The sequence below is a fragment of the Anopheles ziemanni genome, chromosome 3 (assembly GCF_943734765.1).
Source record: "Anopheles ziemanni chromosome 3, idAnoZiCoDA_A2_x.2, whole genome shotgun sequence".
In the NCBI taxonomy this organism is placed as follows: domain Eukaryota; kingdom Metazoa; phylum Arthropoda; class Insecta; order Diptera; family Culicidae; genus Anopheles; species Anopheles ziemanni.
In genome coordinates this window covers 13,835,510-13,859,888 of record NC_080706.1, presented here as the reverse complement: position 1 = coordinate 13,859,888, position 24,379 = coordinate 13,835,510, and the positions used below count along the sequence as shown (strand labels likewise).

The following is a 24,379-nucleotide window of genomic DNA, read 5'->3' as shown; positions in this document are numbered from 1 at the left end:
ATGACATTCTTGCAAGCAGTAAGTATGGTGGCAAAAGTAAATAATTTTGCGCAGGCTCATGCGCATCGTCAGTGATTGCCGATGGTGTTTTGTTTTTTGATGAAATCAAATACAAAAACGGATACAAATCAGTTCATATGTTGGCAGACATCAGTCACGTGGTGGGCGGTTGCAATTTAAATGCAACAGTTGTACGAACAATAAATATAACTGACCCGTGAGCACGATTTGGCTTCTGGAAGTTTCTGGGCGCAAAGCGTAATCTCAAAAGACCACACAAATCAACGGAAAAAGAATTCATTTGCAGTAAATAAATAAACCTTGCGAGAACTCTACACATTTCGTACTACTGTGCAAAATACTAATAGTGGCGCAACAGCGGTGTCGTGAAACACCTACAAACTACAAGAAAAAGTCTCGTACATCTATCATCAGTAACCAGTACAGAAGTGATACTGTTTTAACAAAACTATTTTTTACACTGTGAATGTGTTTCGGGTTTCAAATAAGATCAAGAACCTGATGTAGTGTTATGCACTAAGTTCGATTGAAAAAAAAATAGTTAGCGAACATTCGTCCTTTGAATATTCGTCCAGCGAATGTGGAAAAGGGTTTTGCACAAAAAAAAGTATTTTTTTCTCTTCTCGATGCCTAAAATTCCATGTAAAAAATATCAGTAATAGACGAATCTTGATTAGTTTAAATAGAATATTATTTTGTGCCAATGACAAAAGCTAATCTACTTTTTTGTTTTTGACACAATATTTTAGGTTATATAAAATAAGAAGCTGTTTTAAAATTTCAATTCAATTTCATCAATGATCTTTAGAATGGGTTCAATTTTTTACCAATATGTTTTAGAATACTGTTCAGTATATGTCCAGAACAATTGCTCCATTGATGCTGTGCAATAACGAAACATAATCTGCATAGAAGCCGAACAGCAAAAATTAAAAAAAATCCCCTCAGATTCCCTACTTCATTGTGCGCGTGTGTTTTGAAGAAGTACTTTTCCTCTCCGAGTAAACATCAATTATCCGCATCACGCCCTTCGAGACGCTGCCTCCTGGAGTACTTTCCATGGCGAAGCTATTTTTACTTTATTTTCCCATGTTTTTGCTTGCCGCAATCGTTCCCCGACGTATTTCAGGGCAGTATTAGTTGTTTTTGCGCCGTCACCTTTAACGCCATCCCGCGCAAGTGATGCGCGCCGCAACGAATAATGTAAGCAAATATTGAACACTCATCCTGGCGCGTACAGAATTGCTACCACTCCTCCGGCTCTGCGCACGCTGCACACTTTTTGCCACACTGTAACGTGTTTCCGTTTGTACCATACCGATTTACCAACTGGGGCTCTCAAAAAGCTTAACCTCAATTAGCAATTGAAGAGGCAAGCTTTAGCTCTTCGACGGCAGTACCTCATGGAGGACTATCATGGTCAGCAAGAATGACGCCAATCGGGATGGATCCGGTTGAACCTTGCTTCCTCTTCATAGCTCGACTCATAAGTTCGAGCATAGCTTACATACTTTTATCATTCAATCATGATGGACAGGGGAGCGCAATACGTATAACTCAGTGGGATATCAATTTTGGTAATAAATACAACGTAAAAACGATCCGGACATGCGGAAGAATATGGCATCTTTTGTGCATTACATGTCATGATGTCGAAGGCGTTGATATTGATCTCACACGAAGTAAATAAAATGGTGGCAATGGTGTAGTGCTGAAGAAAAAGAAACCATTGCAACAAATAACCGCTAATTGGTATTTATATCTTAACCATTTTACAACTTCACTGTAGTATTGAATCCTTAAAAGATGCAATAGGACGGACCATACTGCCAGCCTCGAGCAAGTGTGTAGTGGTTTCAAAGAATGCTCCACTGTTCACAATTTAGTCAAATCGTATTTTCTTCCTCGAATCAAAAGACTTACGTTCCAGATAATTTATTTCGAGTCATAATTCAATAGTTCGTCATGTCAATAACTTGTGACAACTTCATAACGAACAAATGTTACCGAGACCGCAAGTTCATCGACCGTTTGATCGATCCATTCGGTGAGTTTCGGTTATGAAAATGCACTGTGCCATTAACGAACCAAGGCCACATTCAGAGGTTCAATTGCGCGGTTCCAACACATGTTTGCTCACAAGCTACTCCTTTTTGAAGTTTTCCCAACTCGTTGGGCCGGCAGACAAACGCCCAAAATGGCGCGAGGAAGGTCACACCATCTCCAACCTGAATAAACGCAGCTACAATGATCGACGATCGTCAATTGTACGAACCTTCCAGTAAGCCCCGGTTGGGCAACCGCTGGCCGACCCGCTTGGTGGTACCGAATTTTTCATAATCGAATTTTGGCGCTCGTTGAGCGACGCCTTGCAGCACCAGGTAGATGTAATTTTGAAATTGAACTGTAATTACGCCGTAGCTTGGAGGTGCTACGAACGGCGATACAAACAAGCCTAATGAGTTTATGTGGCAACACTGAAGGAATGAAAATATGTTATTTTTTCTTACGTCTAACGTGTTAAACAAAACGATCAGTTAAGAAGGATTATTCAGTGTGGTAATAATGGATGGATAGGAAGTGGGCAAAAAATAACTTCTATCAAACATCCGGGAGTCTGGCTCAAGCGGATCGTATTGTTCATCAAGTAACATTGTACTCAACTGTGCCCAAATCAAATAATCGAAAGTGCCTAAAAAAATCTTCTTCTGTTGTTCTTTTACGCATTATGTACACAACATCTCTTACATTCTAGTCGATCTCATCAGTTCAAATACTACCTTTCGCTTATTACGTAGACCCCAGACATGTTAATTACTTGTTTCTATAGTACTAACGTCCTCTTGAATGTTGCGGCTTTTTCTGTGTATTTTTTTAGCTAGAAAAATCGTCTACCGTTGAGCTGTACACGTACATCATTCTTCTACTGACAAGCGTGCTGCTCTATATCTTCTCCGACTACTTTAAAAAATGTATCCTTGCCCTGCGGTTACCCGGCCCAAAGGCCTACCCAATCATTGGCAGCTGTTTGGAAATCACCAAAACGGGACGTAAGTGTTTGTGCTACTAATATGGGCGGTTGCTGAAATATTCATTCCTCGTTCACTTCCCAGTCGTATCGCAAGAGATGGCCAATGCGTACAAAAAATATGGCCCGCTGGCACGCTTCTGGCTTTCAGCCTATCCGATGTTCGTCGTGTTCGATCCGGACGACCTGAAGGTGATTCTGTCGTCGAAAAAGCACACCGATAAGTCGGTCTTTTACAAGCTGCTGCACAATTTCCTCGGCCGCGGTCTCATCACTAGCAGTGGTAAGTGGCCATATGCACGGGGACAAGGTTTTTTCGTTCGTAACGTCGTTCGTTTTTCGCCAGGTCATAAGTGGAGCTCCCACCGGAAGCTTATCCAGCCCTCGTTCAGTATAGCGATATTGGAGAAATTCACCGAAACATTCTCCGACAGTGCATCGGCGCTGATCGACAAGCTGCCAAAGGAGGAAACGGTTCTTAACGTCACAGAGTATGTGAATAACTGCGTACTGGACATCCTCAATGGTAATCGTATTTACACTTTATTACTTTGATCGATGCTGTTAATCGTATAAATGGATCGTTTTTGTATTCTTCTCTCTCCACAGAGGCCGTGCTAGGAGTCCCCGTAAAATCGACTGATAAGAAGGAGATGGAAACGTCACCGTTCCGACAGTAAGTACTCTAATAGAGGTACAAACTTAGAGGAACCAAAAAATGTTAAAAACACCTGTGAGTTGAGGCTGTACTTGGGGCCCTTGGACAATGTTATTGCAGAATTTTGTTTCATCTATCACACAAACAGGTTTAACTGTGTAAATCTTGCTTAAAGATTAGGATTAACGAAATGTTGAGAAAGTTTTGAGAAAATTTTATCGTTTTGTTTTTTTTTTTAAACCTCTAGAGGAAAAGTAGTGGCACCGTACCGGCTTACTCACCCGTGGTTGCTGTTTAATTTCATCTACAAACTGACCGACGCGGCAACCGTCGAACTTGACCAGAAGAAACAGTTGGAGGAGTTCTCTAGAAAGGTACGGAAGACATTCAAAATTTATCTTAACCACCTAAATACCACCTAACTCGGAAACTTACAGATGATCGATCGCCGACGGGAAGCACTGAAGACGCAGAAACCCACCGATAGGCGCTGCCTGATGGACTTTATGATTGAGATATCCAATGAAAACCCGGACTTCACCGAGGACGACATCATCGACGAAGCGTGCACATTCATGCTGGCGGTAAGTGTGGCAAAAAAACGTTTGAAAAGCACAGCCGCTAATGTGGTCCGATGGCGCCTGTTTTCAGGGGCAAGATTCGGTCGGTGCGGCGTTGGCGTTCACACTGTTCCTGCTCGCACGTCATCAGGACCACCAGGCAAAGTGCTACGAGGAGATTCGTCAGCACATCGGTTCCGACCCGAGCATGCTGCCCACGGCCGAGAACATCCGCGAGCTGCGCCATCTAGAGGCGTGCATCAAGGAAAGCCTCCGCCTGTACCCGAGCGTCCCGCTGATGGCGCGCAAGATTGGCGAGGATGTACGGGTGGGCAAGTATCAACTCCCGGCCGGTAGCGAAGTACTGATCCTACCCTACGCCACCCACCGGGTCGAACACGTGTATCCTGATCCGGAGCGGTTCAATCCCGAGCGATTCGGAGACGGAGCGCCCCATCAGAACCCGTACGCGTTCCTTCCGTTCAGTGCCGGTCCGCGCAACTGCATAGGGTACAAGTTTGCGTACATAGAAATGAAGACAATCGTGTCACGAGTGCTGCAAAATTTCCACCTTTCGCCGGCACCGGGCAAAGAGGAGGTGCTACCCATCTTCCGCATGACTCTTCGGGCGAAAGGCGGTCTGTGGGTCAAGCTGACGCCAAGGAAGGTGGTATCCTAGCGGGGACGAATTAACAGCGCAAATAGTTTGCTATCTGTCGAAAGAAACTGTACCGAGCGCGTGGTCAGGGAAAACAATAGAATTATTTTTAAATCTTTTACAATAAAAGGTGATATCGAACGTTTTCATGACAAACAAATACTTTCTGTTGACCATGCATGGTAGAAAGCTACCAACTACGCAAATTGTACACTTTATTGTCCGACACACTACAAAAAGGTTGATGTTTAAAAAATAAAAGAGCAAAAAGCCCATTAATAATCAAAAAAAGAAATCAACTCAGCTTCGGTTCGACACTGTTGGCAAGAGGTAAGAGATCCTATCAAAAGTAGTTACACCGACAAACGTGTTTGTGTAAATCGGTGGTGATCAAAAAGTGCTGCAATCTTTAGAAGTCCATTTCTGTCAGTCTGATTGAGAGTGTCAGTTTGTAGTATGCCGCTGGGTTGGGTTTGCTTAAAAGTATACGATCAACTTATCGTCCACTGACATATCTTCAGTGCAATTGTTCTGTAACGAAAGAAGTGATACTTATTTACTATTTAATATATTTCCTTTGCATTGCACACACACGGACAAATTTTACCTTTTCTTCATACTTTTCTTGCCAATGCAGAAGCAAGTGATTGAGGTTCTGTCCCGCGAGTTCCTCCTGTTCCAATGCACGGGTGTTTTGGGTATGTGTGCGTCTCGCGGTTTCTATGGAAGAATGAGAGCGTTTAAGTACCGTAAATGCCTTAGCCACAAACAAATAAGCCCATACCCCGTTCGTTGTCCATAAAGTCCTGATTGTCGCTACCCAGCGTAGAAGATGCGGCGCAATCCGTTAGCCGGCCACCGCTACTGAGGGTCGGTCGTTCCAGCATCCGTTGCTCTGCTCGTTGCAACAGGAATCGATTCGAGCTGGCTTGGTTCTTCAGGGGCGGAACACCCGACGCATGGCCCACGATTTGCTCGGCCGACGACACCTTTCGCTTCCGGCGGCGGTACACACAGCGTACCAATCCTCCGACCAGCAACACTCCTAGTAGACAGGCAACGACAATGTTCACTATCAGAAGGTTCGACGTAAGGGAAGCGGTTTCCGGGCGCAACTTCACGACCACCGGAACGGTCGCAGATTTCTGAGGCGTACCGGAGTCGGTGACAGTGGCCAGCAAGCGCATCGCTAGCGGAAGGTCAGTTCGGTTTGAAACCAACCACAGATTTCCGTACGGATCCACCCGAAAGAGATTGCTGTAGTTACCCTTCAGCACGAACGACAGCTCATCGGTACGATCACCGTCGGCCGCCTCGATCCGACCTACTAGCTGGGGCAGTTGTTGCTGTGCGTGCTGTGGACTCTCGATTACGAAGGAGTAGAAAGGTTTCCGGAAGCGTGGTTCCCACATGTTTGCCGGCAGCACATCGATTACCACGTTCGTGGTGTGATTACGTCCTCCGGGCGCATCGATTGAGTCAACCGTAAAACCGTACTGTGGTGTCCGTCTGTAGGTTAGCGGTTTCGCTAGGACGATCTCTCCGCCCGGTCCCACACGAAACTGTTCCTGCGCTACCGAGGGTCCAACGATGGTGTACCGCAGCCGACCGTCACCGCCACCTGGGAGCTGCGCGATCTTCGCGCCAGGGTTCGCATCTTCCCGCACCGTAGCGTAGAACGTTCCCCGGACGAATGCTGCCCCTTCGATCTTGCCCGGCAGTTGCTGTTGTTGCTGCTGTTGAACACTGATGTCGCTTAATGAAGTTCCGGCTACTTTCGGAGGCGAAAGAACAACCGTGGTCAGCGCGTAACGGTCGGGGTTGTCCACCTGTGTCGCTTTTACTACGATCGTACGCGAATGGGGCACCTGCCCCGATGCCAAGGTACGCGTCATCCGAATGGTTCCGCTGATCGGATGGATTTCAAACCCGCCGTCATCCTCCGAGCCGTTCGAGGATACGATCGAGTAGCGTATGTCTGCCCGAATGCCCCGATCCTGATCCTCGGCCCGGATTCGCTCGGGTGTAACGGCAATGTCGCCCTTTTCGTCCGGAAGCTGCCCGTAATAGACATCGCGTGCAAACTTTGGATTTTGATCGTCCGAGTCCAGCACCCGGATCGTGACGTACGTGTCGGAATACTTCGGCGGTTTGCCCTGATCCTGGGCGCGGATCTTTACGGTGAAGTTTTGCACCGTCTCGTAGTCGATATATTTCTTCAGCACGAGCGTTCCTTCGAGCGGTGTTACGAAGGCCACATATTCGGAGTACGGCCCGGGCAAGGTTTGGTACTCTACCGTCGAGTATGGGCCCGGTTGGTCGAGATCGTGCGCTCGAATCCCTTGTAGTATTCTGTGAGTGAGAAAAAAGAAACCCTTTTGCTAGCTGATAATCGGACGATAGCTGAGTTAGAAACCTACCTCGTCCCGATAACCGTTACCTCCGAAAGGTTCAGCTTATACGGAGCACCGATCCAAATCGGAGCATTATCGTTAACATCCGTAACTCGTATGTTGACCGGTATGATAATCCCCTTGGAACGCAAAGGTTAAGAATAGTTGATTTTTGTGTTTCGAATTAAACATTGAACCCTTGCCCACTTACCGCATCATCGGAAAATTTTCTCTCACAGATCACATTCACAAATACGGCTGACGGACCGATGAGACCTTCCTTGTCCAGCGGTTTGGCAACGATCAGATCCTTCGTCCCGGGCGCAATATACACTGGCGAGTCCTTTTCACGCAACGTCAACACAATGTCCTTGCCCGGGTCGCCCAGCACTCGCAAACTACCAACGACCGAGCCGACGGCAATGTCCTCGTTGGCAAAGAAGTTTACCGCTGAGCCACCGCCGTCCAAGTAGCATCGATTGTCGAGCAACTGACCGTAGACTTGATGGACCAACAGAAAAATTATGATTTTATCGATACATGTGACAATTTTTGAAAGAGTACAACTATCTGAAATATCTTTTTTAAGAATTAATATCCGCGTTTCTTCGAAATTTCGAAATAAATAAAAACACATTTCTCAAACAATTTTCATAACTTTTGCAAATTTGAATTCCCTGCTAAGAAATGAGATGTATCATCGTACTGTAGTTGACACATTGCATTTTCTCTCCTGAAATGAATCGCACCACGCTAAAGACTTTATTTGCCAACTGGCTACTGAGAGTTCCTACTCGTTGTACTCTGCCTTGTTACCCTTTACCCTTCACACACTCATCCTTTGGAACCAGATTGGACGGCGCCACTTCCGTTCGCACCTTAGCGCCACAAACTACTTACCATGTATGAAAAGCAAACAACAATGCAATACTGATAGTGTGAACTTTAGCACCATGATCTTTCTGTTTTTACGCTTGAAGATTGCCGCCTGTAATCAAATCAAATGGCTCATTTTATTTCTCACACCTTGGAAACATTTAACTTAGGGTGCGCGTGTGCCACGGAAAGAAATCTTGGGTGCGTAACTGTGCAGCAATAGACAAAATGTGAGACCAGGAACCATGAATGTTGTAGCAGGAATATCCTTCTATGTTGGAAATTTTTAAACAATTTGGACATCCTTCCACCGGTTCCGAAATTGATACCTAGTTATTGAACAGATCAATATTATATTGTGATTTGTGGGTAAAAAAAGAGTAACGAATTGAATATACAGAACTTTTCCTATACATATAAAATGCATTCAAGTTTTTTTTTAAATCAATATTTCAAACAAGGTTGTTCCTCGCTTTTCTGTTCGTTGAAGTCACCGAGCGGAACACACCCAAAAACCAAAACTACCTATTTTTGGTAAAACATTGGGTGATTAAACGTTGTTAAAAACCACTCTAACCAAGTTTTGAAACTCATTTAGTGCAAAACTTCTGAATATTATGGAACACTTGTAGAAAAAAAAACCTTTTTTCCATTAATTATTACACGTAACAACACCTGGTTTGTTTTTCCATACACCATATATACCATTTATTTACACTCCGCTGGCGTCTATTTTTTGACCATTTAAAGTCCTTCACCACAAGTTCACACCGACCGGAAACCTTGATCTGCTTCAGCTTTTCACACAGCCTTGTACAGGGGCACTTGCATCGTACCACTTTTGATTATTTGGATAACTTTTCGATTACGGTTCTACCACCGTGTTACTCTAATATAGCCTCCGAGTAACGAGTACCCCCGAACCAAAGGTACCATCTTTGTTTCTTTCCGCTTCGTTTATTTACAGTGCTCAGTGTCTTGTGCAAACGATGCGCCATGCCGTCTTCCCACTCACCTGAGAAATGGAAATTGTCGAAGATCTGCCGAGAATCCAATCGGTCACCTCTAGAGTATTTCTTGCGGTAATTTGTGTATGTCCGGCAGCAAAATCACATACATAGCTATACGAATTATAGTTTTTACTCGAGAATGTTTGAATTTTCCACGCACCAAGGAAGAGGACTGTAATTTAGAAAGTTTTCCCGCAGACTTCCTTGTACAAAACAACACAAAAAATTATGATCACAAACGTCAAGCACATTCAGCGCCCAAAAAGGTAAATATACATAAGAAACGCCAAAGTGCACGAAGCGTTTTTATCCCAAGATGTATAGATACCGCTAACTGAATGTTGGAATTTGGATATTCGTTTTTCTTGTAATATTTATTTTAATACCATACTATCGACTGCATTGTTATTCATATGCTGCCGGTTCATATTACCCCAAACGATCTAATGGTTTGGAGATAACATATTACATTCTCTATATGTAATATTCCGTGCTCAATAGATCCTTGTTTGTTTTGCTCAAACATCCTACTCTATATATTAATTTTCACAAAATTCTGAATATTGCCATTCATTGCATCAATTTGCCTACTTCTGATGAGTAGTACATGAACTTCTACAAAAACAAACATGATCCTCCCCACCCACGAATGCACGATCGGCAGTGTTGCCAAATGAGACAATCCAGAGATTGTAGTTATTTTTCTACTCATATGTTGACGGAAATAAAATCAGTGTCGGTCAAGATACTCCGTGACGAACGTGTGACAGTGCAGTGATTGTTGTTGATTTTCGATTGCTAATCGTGATCGGCATCTTGCCAGTGTTTTCAGTAGTTAAAAAAGTCGACTGCGCGTTCGTAGCTTTCTACGGTGCAACTAATTCCACGGTCCAAAGGTAGTGTGAATTAATTGAATAGCAACGAACATCGTTAGCGTTTTCGAATATCATCTTTTGGCCACGGTTTGGGCCGTGCAGAAAAAGAGCTTCCATTCCCAAGATGAAAATTTCGGTGATCGAGCGAAAGCAAAATAATGTTTGTTGGTTCACAAACGTTTTCCGAATTTTCCTTCCCGTCACGCATTCACACTGTCTTTTGGTTTCCCACCTTCGTCTTTCGTAAGGGTCGCCTAATCTATCTCTTCTTTAGGCTTTTAATTCGGCTGCCCGCGTTCCACCTATCTCCAGGGTGCACCGAACAACAAGTCCTCGGCAGTCGAGCTGGGGTTCCTCGCTTGATGGTCATAGACATTGTTCGTTCCGTTAGCTAACTTTCACCATTACATAAAGCTTCGTCGTCGTCGCAGTGATCGCCAGCGGTTCGTCTCTTTGGGTGCATTGCAGTCAAGCAGGTTGAACGGTTAGGAAAGCTGTGCAGCGGCCACTCTTATCGAACGAACGCACGGGAAACGAATACGCATGTAGTCGCGCACAACCACCAGCAGCTACAGCATATGCGTCACCAGTGGATCGAAGCTGTGGCTGATCGCGTTTTCCCAACACTGCGGCTCCGTGAAGTGCGCGTGGCGATCTGCTTGGTCATCAGTTCATTCCGAATCTGCGCTTACTCGAAGCGCAACGTCTCGCGAAACCGTAGCGGGAGTGTGTGGGATCAGCACAAAACATCTAACGCACCGATTTATTTCCTTTCAAACTCAACAGTCGTGTGAGTGATATAGAAAACGAGGTACAAATATTAACTATCCTTGTGGCATCTGTGAACATTTCGTGCATAAACCCGATTCCTAAACCGCAACGATGGGCAGCGAGGTGCAGGACTTCTACAAAAACAAATACATTTTCCTGACCGGTGGAACCGGATTTCTTGGGGTCGCCATTATCGACAAAATCCTACGCTCCTCGCCTGAGGTAAGTTTCCAGATCGTTTTACCCAATAGTGTATGCGCATACTTCCGGATCGAGATATTTGTTAAGAATTTAAATTTATTCATCGTCCCACACGGGCAGCTGCCACAGAGGTATTATTTGTCACATTTAGATGCACAACTAAAAAGATTAACAGAAATGACCGTTGGGCGCATCAAATCATCGCTGAAGCTTGCTGCTATCATCAATTTTTTTTTGTTCGTTGCTTGAAACCACGTCTCACCAACAGTGACGTTGTAGTAAGATTGGAAGTACCAATAGATCGAACAATAGATCGGGACAATCTCATCTCGAAACAAATATTTTCCATTACCGTGATTACGTCGATTGAATGTTTGCATTTGGTTTGCTTCGCGCACTCAAACACTTTCCCTCTCAGAGGCGCACTGATGGTGTGGCGTAATATGAAACCAACAACAGAGCCCTCGCTGCTGCACTACTGTAGCAACCCTCGAGCTCTTACCTCCCTTGTTGAGGGACTGGTCAAGCGGCCCCGTACCCCATATGATCCGCGCCATCCAAGGTGAGCCCAATTTCCTATTAATTTCCGCTCGCGATCTGCGTCACTTGCGTCGACGTGGTGCTCGGACTGGAGATGATCGGATCGGCCACTTCTTCACGGTACCGTGACAATGCTCTTTGCATTACGTCAATCCTAAGGCTAGCCATATCAGGGGTCGGCAAACTATAACTGGCCACACCGCTGGGTATTTCTCTCTGTTTTATGCTTTGGATATTTTATTCTAAAATCCTGTCAACTATCTACAAACATAGCAAAAGATCAGCCTAATGGTGTTGCTAAAATGTAAAAATATTCTTTAAAAAACAGCAAAGAAATGATACAACTTCGTTTCACAAACCGCAAAAATTAAACAAATCACTTTTACTAAAAAAACCTGCGAGCGGTTTTGTTAGTTCTATCTAGAAAAAATGCCATCCACTGTTCTAGTTCAGTATCCCTCAGCTTCCATTCATTTTTGACTGCTGGGTGAAAAAAAGTGTTTCCTTCTGCATGAGTGGTCCAAAGCTACGGAGCAATTTATCGCGCACCTGACATTGAATTACTGCCGGTTTCTCGCGGCACGGCATGGCGTAAAAAGCCGTCTTCAACCCGTACCAAAACAAGAGAAGAAGTTGTACACGATCTACGTAAAACATCGGGCTCTCCCCTCCCAACCACACATGCTTTGATTATTCGGCCTGCAAAATAGACAGCGTAAATAACGCTTCTCCATGTACATGGTGGTGTTCAACGTGTTTCATACGAACCCTGGTGCAAATTGTGTAGATTTTTGCTGTTGAACCAGCCACTTACCAGCCGAAGCTGAGGAGCATCGTTAACGTTGTTTTTTTTCTCTTACTCCCTAACATCTTCTGTTCATGCGGAAATGCTTCGAAGCGTACAGCATGCATCGTGGCAATATGGTTTAACGATATTGAAAACGTTTTTATCATCATTAACTTTTACGTTTCAGTTATGAATTGCATTGGGGGAAGGGTTGTGGATCGATGGTAAAAGTTATATTTATTTTCAATTTATAGATAAGATTTCTATGGAAATTAACTTGCCAATTTAAAATTTATGTATTTTTAAGTCGGTCATTTTGATGATTTGGCACTAGAATGTTTTTTTAAATCAAATATTTTCTTCGATAGATTGCTGGCATATACCTGTTGATGCGCCCGAAGAAAGGCAAATCCATTGAAGAACGACTGCAGGATCTGACGAAAAACTTGGTAAGCTCAAACCAAATGACACAGAGAGTACACAAGGTTGAAAAAAATAAAAATCGGTTGCGATGTGCATGTTTTCAGGTGTTCGAGAAATTGCTTGAAACGCAATCCACCGACATTTTTAAGAAGCTCATCCCGGTCTCTGGCGATGTGGGCGAGAACTTTCTCGGACTCTCCCAGGAGGACCAGGCAATGCTGGTGGAGAACACCAACGTCGTCATCCATTCGGCCGCCACGCTCGACTTCCAGGCGACGCTCCGGCCAACGGTGAACATTAACCTGCTCGGCACGAAGCGTGTGCTGGAGCTGTGCTCGCGTATGAGAAATCTCAAGGTAAGCGCCGGTTAATCCTAGGACCTCACCCAAGAAAGATACGAGATTCATTTTGTCCGCGTGTTTTTGGTTCTAGAGCATGGTGCACGTGTCTAGTGCGTACGTGAACTCCTACTTGACGGAGGCTGAGGAGCGGTTGTACCCATGCACGGAAAGCGCCCAGAAAGTGATCGACTTGGTAGAAACGCTCAATGATTCGGCCCTAGACGAATTGCTGCCCAAGTGAGTGGTGGGCACAAGGGAGGAAAGGGTCGACGGAACCAGGAGTATACAACCGAAACGTTCGCTTCTTCCCTTTCCCAGGCTTCTGAAGGACCATCCAAATGCGTACACCTTCACCAAACAGCTGGCGGAGCACGAGGTTAACAGCCACGCAGCACAGTTTCCTTGTGCCATCATCCGACCAAGCATGAGTACGTTCATTTCCACGTGATTTACTCCCTTGGACAAATTCTCAGTGATGTGTGTGTATTACGTTACGATATTTCTCTCTTTTTTCTCCCAGTCACCGGCGCCTGGAAGGAACCGACCCCTGGCTGGACCATATCCAAGAACGGCCCACAAGGATTCCTGATGGGTGCCTCGAAGGGCGTCATTCGCCGTCTTCCGGTTGGTGTGGACCTGGTTTACGACTACATTCCGGTCGATGCTGTCGTCAACCAAACGCTCGTGCTTGGCTGGTATATGGGCACAAATAGGTATTACCTGACCGTCGGAAACATCGACGATGCATTTGACTAACCGAGCCTCAACTCATTCGCAGCTTCCGAGAGGTGAAAGTGTTCCACTGTACGTCCAGCACGTCGAACCCCTTCAAATGGCGTTCGGTGATCGATCAGATCGACGGATGTCTCCACAAGTACCCACTGAAGTCGGCAATTTGGTAAGAGCTAAAGGCTTGCGATTTAATGTGATGATTCGGGAGAATCGTGATGGCATCGTTTTTTCCACCCTGATTCTAGGTACCCGCGGCTGAAGTTTGTAACGAGCCTATGGCTGTACAAGGTGGCTTCCATCTTCGTACACATTCTACCCGCCCTGGTGTTGGATACCATCCTGCGGCTCACCGGTGGACGCCCAATGTACGTATGATCGGTGTACACCGCGAGCTGCACAGAACGCCATAACCATTCGTGTTTCCATTTTGACTTTCCTCTAGGTTGATGCGACTCCACACCAACGTTTGGGACTCACTAAACCGGCTCGAAAAGTTCATTTTCACCGAGTGGAAGTACCACAATCCGGGCACGCAACAGCTTGCCCAACTCCTGTCCTCCGCAGACAAGAACCTGTTCAACTTCAACATCGTACAGCTGCAGTGGCCCGAGTACTTTGACCACCTCACGCAGGGCGTACGCCGATATCTCAACAACGAACAACCCAAATCGCTCAATGCGGCGCGGAAGAAGGACAAAATGTAAGGCTAGCACACAACCGACATTCATGGCAACTACCCTTTATTTATTGCATTCCATTACATTTGACGTTCTTTTTGTCTTCCCGCTCCGCCATGTAGACTATTCGTAGTGGACATGGTGTTTCAGGTGCTGATATTCTCTCTGCTCGGCTGGCTGCTGGCAACGCTACTCGGATCGTCCGCCGGCACCTTCTGGCTGTACGGAGCCCTTAGCTATATCGTCTTCCTTTTGCTGTAGTAAGCAAAACCACCCTCGTAGCAGCGTCACGTCGGAGAAAGCGTGCATTTGCTCACCGAAATCATTGTGCATTTTTATCTGCAATTAAATCCACACCTTCTCTGTCTCTCTCTTGCCACCCTTGTCACGGAAGAGGGTACTCCGCATGGAACTAGATTTCGATGCATTAATCATAGAACGACAAGACTCGTTGCTATAGTCGCGACCTGAGTTGACATGTTTCATTTTCTATTGTTGTGCGATTTCTTGGTTTTGTTTACAACCTTACTTCTCAGATCTTTCCACCAGATTGGTTAGCGTTGGTAATGTTTTAGATTCGTATATTGTTGTCTAACCGGTACGTAAAACAGGTGTAACCCACCTCGAAAGCATTTTTTTTTATTAATTGGTTTGTTTTGTGGTTGTGGACGTCGGATCGAATGCCGACAGAATATAAATTTAACGAAGAAAAAATGAAACATTCAAAATGATAAACTTTGAAGTACTTTTTCTTTTTGTTCATATATGCGAAAGAAAACATCTACAGGCACACAGGAAGGGTATATTAACGCAAACAAGTACATGGGACTTGGGAGTACAAAAATCAATCTTGTTTAAGCATACGTTTTACCGATTACAAAATGAAACATTCCAATCTATCTTAGAATAACCGCTGGTAGCTATTGTTTTGGGACACACTCGTTTAGGGCCAATAAGAATTTACCAACAAACAACCACCATAAATATCAAACGTAACTAACTTCGCAATGCGTAATTAGTAATATAAATTTGGTTTCAATTTCAGATTGTTTCCATCACAACAATTTAGTTCCACTAAATAGAGTTCAACAGCATTTAATTTTGATTGTTGCCCGTGCCGTTGGAAACTGAAACAAACGACGATCGGACGATGTGAAACGCCACTAGAATTGAAGTGAAACGAAAAATTTATTGTAGCCCTCTGTCAAGTGAGTCGCGCATCGAACGGAATAGATGTAGGGCTGTTGTGAATGCCGTTTCGGCAAATTTTTTCATTATTATTTAAAACAAACTTTCACAAACGAAATATTATAGTTCCAACAAACTCAAACCATCATGGTACCAAGGGACCCGCGCAGCTAACTAGTTTCGATTATGTGTATTATGTTGCTGCTGCCATTATCGACGCAGAGTCTATCTCGTACCCGGCCGAAGGACGCCATCTAAGCCACGTAACTGTACTCGTCACCAGAGTTGGGCGTACGCTCAATGTATTGCTTATCGATCAGCGATTCGATGCACTTCTTGATCATTGATACATTCGGCGCAAAGCTGACCTTCGATTGCGATAAAATCTGGAAGATATAGATTGCAACAAACGTCACACCACCGAAAGCTATATGTGTCTGTCGTAAACTAGGGATAAACATACCTCTTGTATTAGAGCGTTATGGCGAAGTACTTTTCTCGACTTCATAATTCGCACTATAGCTGCCTGGAGGTACATTTTTCTATCCTCATCGACAGCATTCATCGTGTGTTCCACCTGTAGAATAAGAGTACAAATTCGTACGTGAAGAGCGTGGCGCTCAAATCATATCTTAAAAACAAACTCCTTACCTCCTGGGGAGTTTCCTTCTGCAGGTTAGTGGTTATTTTAAACTTCGTCCTCTTGTTGTTGTAGTTCACATTTATGCTCACTTCTGTTTCATCAGTCATTTTCTGCAAGACAGATGATACAAAACCATAAGCACACATTCCTTATCTCTCACATCCCCAAAACAGTTCTTCATACCTCCTCACTGAGCAGCAGGATTTTTGCTTCGACCAGACTTTGCAAGTGTCGTTGGAAAATTTCTTGCTGCAGCTGCAGCGAAGTTTGCAGCTCCTTGCACGTGTACTTGTCCGTGTTTTCAAACATCAGCAGTATCGCCATCTGGTACGTTTGCATCGTGACGATGTAGTTGCGCTTCTCAAACGACAGCTTCATTTCGCCGTGGCAGAGATGGTGCAGCCAGGTAAGCTTGCGGCCACTAAAGTTGATATGGTAGAACTTTTCGAACAAGCGAATCGACTTTTCGAATTCCTGCGGTATGGCGAAGGAGGCTACCACCTGGGTCGGCCCTAGGGGCCACGCGCCCGCCTGCAGAACTTTGACGGAGAAATTTATACCTACAAACACAAAGGGAGGAATTAAACCGTCAACTATAGCTGAAGTACAATAGGAAAACCATTCTTACCAGTCTCGAGTTGGTTATCGTTAAGATATTTGCCGAATTTGGTGTTCAAATCCGTGGACACCGAAATGTCGGTGAACATGCGGTGCAGCTTGTTGGTGAATTCGTACCCACACGCCTGCTTAAGCTTGTTAATCATCAATTCCTCGGCGTCCATACTTTGCGATTGTTCGTGAATCAATCTGCGAAATCGAACACAAAATAACTTCTATTCCCTCGAGCCTGAACAAGTTGGGGTTTATCCTTACCGCTTCGCCAGCATGCGACTATAGAACTTCTGGTACACATCCTTGTCCTCGATGTACTTGAAGATGATGATGCTGCGGGTCAATTTTTGATCGATCTCACCCTCGGTCGTTTTCGATTTCTTCAGCAGACTATCACAGTACTTGGCCACCAATTCGGCACTGCGGCATACCTGATTGTTGCTGTGCTTTTCGTTGATGATCCGAGCGCAGGCCTTATCCAGCGCCCCCAGAAACAATGGGTCAGACTTGAAAGTGCTATGTATCATTTCTTCATACTTTCGATGTACATCGAGCATGTTCTCTACGAATTGTATGTGCACCTAAGCGATATCAAATAAATATGATAAATGAGTTAGGCACACGGACCCTGCGGATCCCCAATGCTTACCGAATCGCCCTTCATGCAAGCGATTGTTTTCTTGCCCTGCTCCTTGATGTGCTCCAGGAACACCTCGATAAGACGCTTCAGTCCGTCCGTGACCGGTTTGAGCAGGATGTATAAGTTCTGCAGGTCAGTACTCTTCTCGTCCGCCACCATTTCCTTGCACTCCGAGTAGAGGAAGTTCATGTGCTTCGTAACCATTTCTTCTTCGCACACTTTTCTTAGCTTCGGAAGAGAACTGGGTTTGGAACGGGCGAAAGAGAGCGTAAAATGTTCTGTTAAGTAACACTCGATATCGGTACCTCCATTACAAAACCACACCTTGTATGTAGGTAGATATTGGCTAGCTTTTCCTCTTCAGCAAACTTTTTAATTATACGCTCCATGTACTGACTAACGCTGCACACCTGGAGAAATCTCACAAAATGTTTGTTAAATCATCAAATCAAATAACCACTATGGGAGAAATGATTTTACCTGGAGTAGCGAACTTGCCACGATACGGAAGTTCTGTCCGCTTTCCTGCAACATTCGCTCTTCAAAAAGCTCCTGGTACAGCTGTAGCGACCCTTTGCGACGGTACTCCTGCACAGCCACGAAGCTCCTAATGACGCCACGAATAATTTCAGTGTTCTTGTTACACTGCCCAGCGATGTTGTTCACTCGTTCGGCGTTGATACCACTGAGTATCTGGTCGACCAGCTCGTTCCCCAGCCGCTGTATCATGTACTGGTTCCAGATCTCGAGCGCAAGCTCTCCGATCTCCATCTTCTCCTGGTTGTCGCTATTATTGATGCAACCGTACACAACTTCGGCCTCGTTGAGCTTCTGTTTTTTTATGTGTTGATGATTGAGATACCTACAACGGGCGAGGGAACACCGTGAGTATGGCGGTACGTTTCATTTTCGAACAAAACACAGAGCGAACATACTGATAGAGATAGTTTAAGTATCGTGAACCCTCGCTGTACTCCATCCAGACCTCGTAGTACCGAGCGAGCAGTAGATCGGACGTCGGTACTACTGCAGGGGAAGTAGTTTCCTCGACGGTCTGCCCCTTTGCGGTGGCCTCCGAATCCGCTATCAAAACTCGCTCTTCCAGCAATTTCTTCACATGGTTTTCCAGAAACGTTTTCGTCTCCAAGTAGAGCCGATCCGCCAGCGGCTCAGGATGCGCGACGCAGATTGCGTACACATCACTACGGGAGGAGAAAGAAAAAAAGGGAAAAGAAGAATAGTATGATGTGCACAACGTTTGGCAGCGAATAATGAGCAACACCACAAAGAGGGCACATTGTAACCGGACTGTATCGTAGTACAAGGACGACCAGTGGCCTAGTTTCTATCACATTCTCTTTGTCGCGAAACAGATGGCTTACACGAAACGATCGTTCCAGACATCGCGCTTGACGGGCTGCAGAGTGATCAGCTGCTGCAGCAAATCCTGGAGCACTTTCCAGACCTCGTCGAACACTATCCTTCTCGGTTTGAGCGACATTCCCGTTTCCGCTGTTCTGCAACGCTAGAAGAGAGTGACAAGCGATTTAAGACGCATTTTCTACGACACTATTGCTCCTTTTTCAGGGCCATCCCATGAGTAAGCGTAATTTTGCCTCAAACATAAACACGACCGCACCAGGCAATGACACGAGAAAAGAAAGGAAAAGCCAAGGGCTACAACGGCAGCATCTTCCAGGGCCGACTGCATACGTCTTACTACTTTGTTAGCGTCTTTGGTGGTAGATACGCGTTTGGGAAAAGCAATTGCTGGACAAATTCACGCAGAAAATGTTGATCTTACTTCTCTTGGCCTGATTTATCGAGATTCGTTTGCCGTTTCTTAAAGAATGCTCATAACACATCAAAATAATAGGTTGACAGAAGTGTCACAGATAGTCCAGTCGAGGCAGTGATGCCAGCAATGCGTTTCCTATTTTCGTTCGATTGACAGCTGGTTACCAGCTGTTCGTGTCGGATCTAACATTCGATTTTTCATAATGGCAGTTACAACAGAGCTGAAAGGTAATCTGTATATTTTGTTATTTTATTTTTCACACAAGAACAATAAGATATAGGCCACATAAAGACACATTACAAATGCATTGGAAATTTCCTAGTAATTGCAAAAGTATACATACATACGTATTACATGTTTCAAGCTTCGCAAATTTTCTGTAAGCATATTCGATTCGCTTGAAAATTAGAATCCACCACACACGCAGTTAAACTTACATGTAGCTCGAACCTGTAAGTAACTGTACTTGCGGAGCATTGCTCACTCTAAACTAAACAAAATGTCCTTCTCTTTGTCAAAACTACATATTATGATTCCCCACTTTATGCATGCAACAAGTAATGGGTCCACAAACACTGCAATCCGAAACACAACATCCATCATAGGCGCATGTTGTCATATTAATCGCAAGAGAATTGTAATACTTGGAGCAACAAAAATCTTGGCCTCACGTACACCATAACCGGAAACCAATTAGATTGTACCAATCACATGGTCCACTGCAGAGCAATCATAGAAAAGCGCCCCTCTTGTGAATCTGGATTACCAGAATCTAATTCGATCCATACCTGCAAACGAACCAAACAGAAAAATAAACGTTGCCACAATAAATTACCTAACCGCAAAATAAGTGTAAAACGGGCCCATCTCATCATCATCATCTGTGCTGGTCGCCACATTCTTGGTACGGTCATTTTCCGTTTGTTTATCAATTTTTAATTGAATTCCAAACCGGACTGGGATCGAAAGGGTGGGCTTGATGAGCAGATACCGGATGCGAGGGTAAGAGCCATCAACCGTGGCTGGTGGCAGCAACAGGACTCTCGCATTTGTTTCGTTTCCATTCCTACAGAACACGCTGCTATGCGAACGTCCTTTTCTCCCGTTGCGATGGTGCGCATGTCCCGCAGGACATTCTTGTAAGAGATTTTCCTGGGGCACTATGGCACTAAACAGCAGCCAAATAATCGTTACGCTCTAGTTTGTGTGTGGCTCTCGGTGAGATTTTAAATCAAACACACCTATGAAGAGAAATATCCGCCGCTTGCCATCGCCGTGGTCTACGGCATGTCTTCGCGCGGGGAGACTACTATAGGATGTGAACGTTTGCAGGGGAGAACACTAGCAAACTGTCCAACATCCGCTCCACAGGTGTAGTAAGGAGCATTGATTGTGAACCATTGCTACATTGCTCTGTGGTCTGTGTGTTTTTCTTTTCGTCCCGATAGGGTTCTGTGCCAGTGTGTTGGCTGGTAGCTTTCTGGCGAAAGAACCATCCCTTTTTCGAGCTAATCCCGTGGTATGAATGGACCAAGTGTTGCTTCACCAGAAACTGATACCCCAGGGTCAGGACTCTCTCTATCCAGCTGGAACTTCTAACAGGAAGGTGCCAGTAGGCAGTGTACACTAGGTGTATATTGTGTTGTGTGCTTATGGGTTGTGCAAAAATCGGTAATTGCGAGCAAAAGTTTCGAATCCCAAGAGGACTCCTGTGAAATCTTGTTGCACTCAAATAGTGCTTATGAAAATGGAAGTTCCACGATGCTTGGGCATCTGCTAAACCTTCGTTTAAGAAATACAATTTAGAAACCTTCGCAAATTTTAGCAAGAATCCTAGATACGTGGCAGCAGCATAGAGCTATCTGCGATGGAAAAAAGTATATCCTAGTGTCGTTTCCAATATTTTCCTTTAATTGACGATCGCTATCAGTGAGAACCGTGGCGCTTTCCCCGCCAACGTCTTGGCGTGTCGAAAAACCAGCAGTCGCAGTGGCAAAAGTGTGCAACAACTGGACGGGCAGCTGGTAAATAGCGAACGTGCCCCATTTAGACCCATCAGCTGCCGCGCATGAAACAGCCACATGACAACATTGACATCCGGGAAGTCAGCTCCAGCTCCCCAGGCAGCGCCGCCATTGTGTCGCAAACAGGGAACGAAGCAGCGAACAGCGGGCTGAATTCCGCGACGAAGCGTCAGCCCTGAGGAAAGCTTCTAGCTGCCAGTCTAGAAGAGGAAGCTTAGGTAAATGTAACAACAATGGAAGCCGTAACAGAGGGGAATATTCCCCGATAAAGTCCTACCCCAACCAACACTCTAATGACCACTATTTCCTCTTCTGGACACCCTCATCAATTGTCCTTAAATTCACACTGCACATAAACTAGCTGGAACAGAAAACAAACAAACATACTCGCACTAAACGGAAACTCACAGCCTTCTCTGACACCCTCCCCTAGCAAGGGACGTTTCCACTCATTGGCTAATAATCGCAACCAAAAATTCGTCGACTTCATCGCCTGTGGTAGTATATTATATACTTTAAGAGTATTTTTCCTATCACCTATCAACTGGATACTCGTTTCTGCGACCAGCTTCGATTCAGGATTCCGTTCATGTATTCAACAGAAAAGCTATTTTAGTCGACTTTACCCGCAAGGTCTTTTGGATATCTAATATTTTTATTTTATTTTATAATTTATCCTATCACTTACAATGTATCCTTGAAGTAGACAAAAAACTAATATTTCAGTATATACGTGTATATATGCGTATGTGTGAGTGCGAACGGGAAAGTCATAGCAAGCCAGTTGTTTTCGCTGCCATCGCTATCCTCGGTCGACCAAACCCATCATCGTCCAGGTGAAGGTGTCGACGATAACGACGCGACGGGGCTGTTGATTTATACAGCTCTCTGCGCTATAAATAGTATCGGTTGCTAATACGTTCATAATGTAGTAATAACGATAATAATCAATCATATTTTATTTTTGCCCACCGGGCGCCAGATCTTCGTGGGCAGCGTATCCGGTATCCTTTTTCTTCTAGTCCTTCGTGACTTCTTTCCTTGATGCAAGCAACAGGCGGCGGCACAGTGGGCCGCTGGAGCGTCAAATAAACTTATTTTCTTGAAACGTTGGTTTTGCAAACCAGCTTCATTGTTGGCCCCCATATGCAGGGTGATCCACACTTAGACATTATCGATTAATGCTGGCTGCTGGTATTCGCCACCTCCAGGACTTAGTGGGCCGTAACGAAGGAGAGAGCAGATGCTAACGGATCAACGGATGTTACCAATCGAAATAGACGATTCGCTGCCACCCGGTGGACGGTGTTGGCTATGGATCAGGTGCTGGTGGCATCCCACCACCAGGACGACAGGGGTGGAAAAAGTAACGAGTAAATGCAGAGCGGCTACGAATGGTTGCGACGGTTCTGTTCGAGATCTGACGATGATGGCTTCCGAAGTGTGGATTTTAAGATTGCAGCTAAACGGTTGGAATTTTTCTTGCGAAAGCGTCCGGCGTGTGGTTCGAAAAACTCATTACCACTTTTCAAAAATATCCAATCGAATTTGTCGTTTCGCTGCACCTCGACAGTGTTGTCGAAATCAATTTCCCTTCGTACACGTAGAGCGAAGTGTATAAGAAGTACATCCAGATTCCTTCTGCCATCATATACACTGGCCTTTGGATTATTCTAACATACAACACGTTCTAATTTTGAAATTTTTAAAATAAAGTCTGGTTTCATTACCATCTTTTACACTAAAAGGAGAGAAACAATACGGACCACTTCGAGAACCATTTCAATTTAATTTTTTTTGTTTAATTGGGTTTGGTATTAGCTTAGTAAATCATATTTAAATAAGTTACATTATCAAACACGTACAAGGTGGCTTGTTCTTTTTGTTGTTATCGACAATAAACTATTTATAAAAACACAATTCAAAATTTACAATGAGTTAAGACATTTTTTAAATATCTAATATTATCTTTGCTGTGTAATTTGCTGTGGAATGCAAGTAACTCTATCGGCACTAAGCCCAGAAAAGAGAGGAATGGTTCGTTATTGCTTAAATTATAACATTCTCTTCCACAAACAAATAAAAAATAGATGTAGGAGGTGTCGAGTAGTTTAAAATCAGATACGCGCTACGGGCCAATTAGGGCTGCAAACTAGCTAAAATTATTCACAAACTTCAACCACACATTCAAAATACATTTCCACGCCTACCCAATGCCACCCCCCGACCCGTCCCATCCTACCCACTGGTGTCCGGAACAGAAACATAATGTGATACCGAAAAGCCCTTACGCAAACTTAGAACCTTTCGAGCGAATCCCTTTGCCTGCCAACCATCCATTCGAGATAATACTACTTGCGAACTTCGCCTTCTCTGCTCACACTTGATTGCCCAGCCACCCAACCCCACTATCACGCTCCCGTGCATTCCGCCATAATATCCGGGAGAGGTCAAGGATGGTTTCCTCTTCCTTCACCAAAGCCGTCATCCAGAACTAGGCAACAGTCTGGCCAACCGTCCAACGTACATCGAGTCGCAGGCCGCTGAAACATTAGTACCAACTAACGTCAATGGAAGTTTTATGCTACTATTTTTCCACACTACTTTCTTCACTTTTCTGACCTCTTGCATCGACTCCCGCGATGGTGCTTCTTCATCTGACTCACTCTATCAGCATCATCATCGCAATTTTGTTGTTTACTCTTCTTACGCTCCTTTTCTATCTCTCTCCCTGTCTCGGTCGCTCTCTTTCTCTTTATGCCCCGTTAATGGAGAACCATGAAGAGTAGAAAGCACATTTCATAACATAATGCGGATCCCATCCTGGTTTAATAAATGCATTCCAAAGGGAAACGCGTTGGCGCAGAGCCGCTGTCCGAGGTCGCGAGCGGGGTTGCAACCAACCGCAATGGCGTCGCCCATC

At 44.8% G+C, this 24,379-nt stretch overlaps 4 protein-coding genes across 4 annotated transcripts; 2 read left to right on the top strand and 2 right to left on the bottom strand.

The window, feature by feature from the left end:
* LOC131286934 (probable cytochrome P450 4aa1) lies at nt 1–4,946 on the top strand. Its single transcript, XM_058315945.1, has 8 exons — nt 1–18; nt 2,900–3,071; nt 3,135–3,332; nt 3,396–3,575; nt 3,659–3,725; nt 3,955–4,081; nt 4,145–4,291; nt 4,359–4,946. The coding sequence occupies exons 1-8, from the start codon at nt 1–3 to the stop codon at nt 4,944–4,946; spliced, it is 1,497 nt and encodes a 498-aa protein (XP_058171928.1).
* Nucleotides 4,947–5,402: 456 nt separating this feature from the next.
* On the bottom strand, nt 5,403–8,273 carry LOC131289907 (cadherin EGF LAG seven-pass G-type receptor 1). The gene is made up of 6 exons (XM_058319248.1): nt 8,219–8,273; nt 7,530–7,819; nt 7,346–7,458; nt 5,710–7,277; nt 5,533–5,645; nt 5,403–5,456 (listed from the first exon to the last, which is right to left on the bottom strand). The coding sequence occupies exons 1-6, from the start codon at nt 8,271–8,273 to the stop codon at nt 5,403–5,405; spliced, it is 2,193 nt and encodes a 730-aa protein (XP_058175231.1).
* A 2,688-nt stretch (nt 8,274–10,961) lies between these two features.
* LOC131289909 (putative fatty acyl-CoA reductase CG8306) lies at nt 10,962–14,812 on the top strand. The gene is made up of 10 exons (XM_058319249.1): nt 10,962–11,072; nt 12,747–12,827; nt 12,906–13,157; nt 13,234–13,379; nt 13,461–13,570; nt 13,663–13,855; nt 13,921–14,040; nt 14,120–14,239; nt 14,317–14,574; nt 14,674–14,812. The coding sequence occupies exons 1-10, from the start codon at nt 10,962–10,964 to the stop codon at nt 14,810–14,812; spliced, it is 1,530 nt and encodes a 509-aa protein (XP_058175232.1).
* Nucleotides 14,813–15,720: 908 nt separating this feature from the next.
* On the bottom strand, nt 15,721–19,504 carry LOC131286301 (cullin-2). The gene is made up of 12 exons (XM_058315235.1): nt 19,439–19,504; nt 19,017–19,159; nt 18,570–18,836; nt 18,115–18,496; nt 17,959–18,044; nt 17,644–17,875; nt 17,256–17,575; nt 17,011–17,189; nt 16,566–16,942; nt 16,391–16,492; nt 16,203–16,316; nt 15,721–16,125 (listed from the first exon to the last, which is right to left on the bottom strand). Exons 2-12 carry the CDS (start codon nt 19,133–19,135, stop codon nt 15,994–15,996), a joined length of 2,310 nt encoding a protein of 769 aa, XP_058171218.1. The 5' UTR covers nt 19,136–19,159; nt 19,439–19,504; the 3' UTR covers nt 15,721–15,993.
* Nucleotides 19,505–24,379: the final 4,875 nt, after the last annotated feature.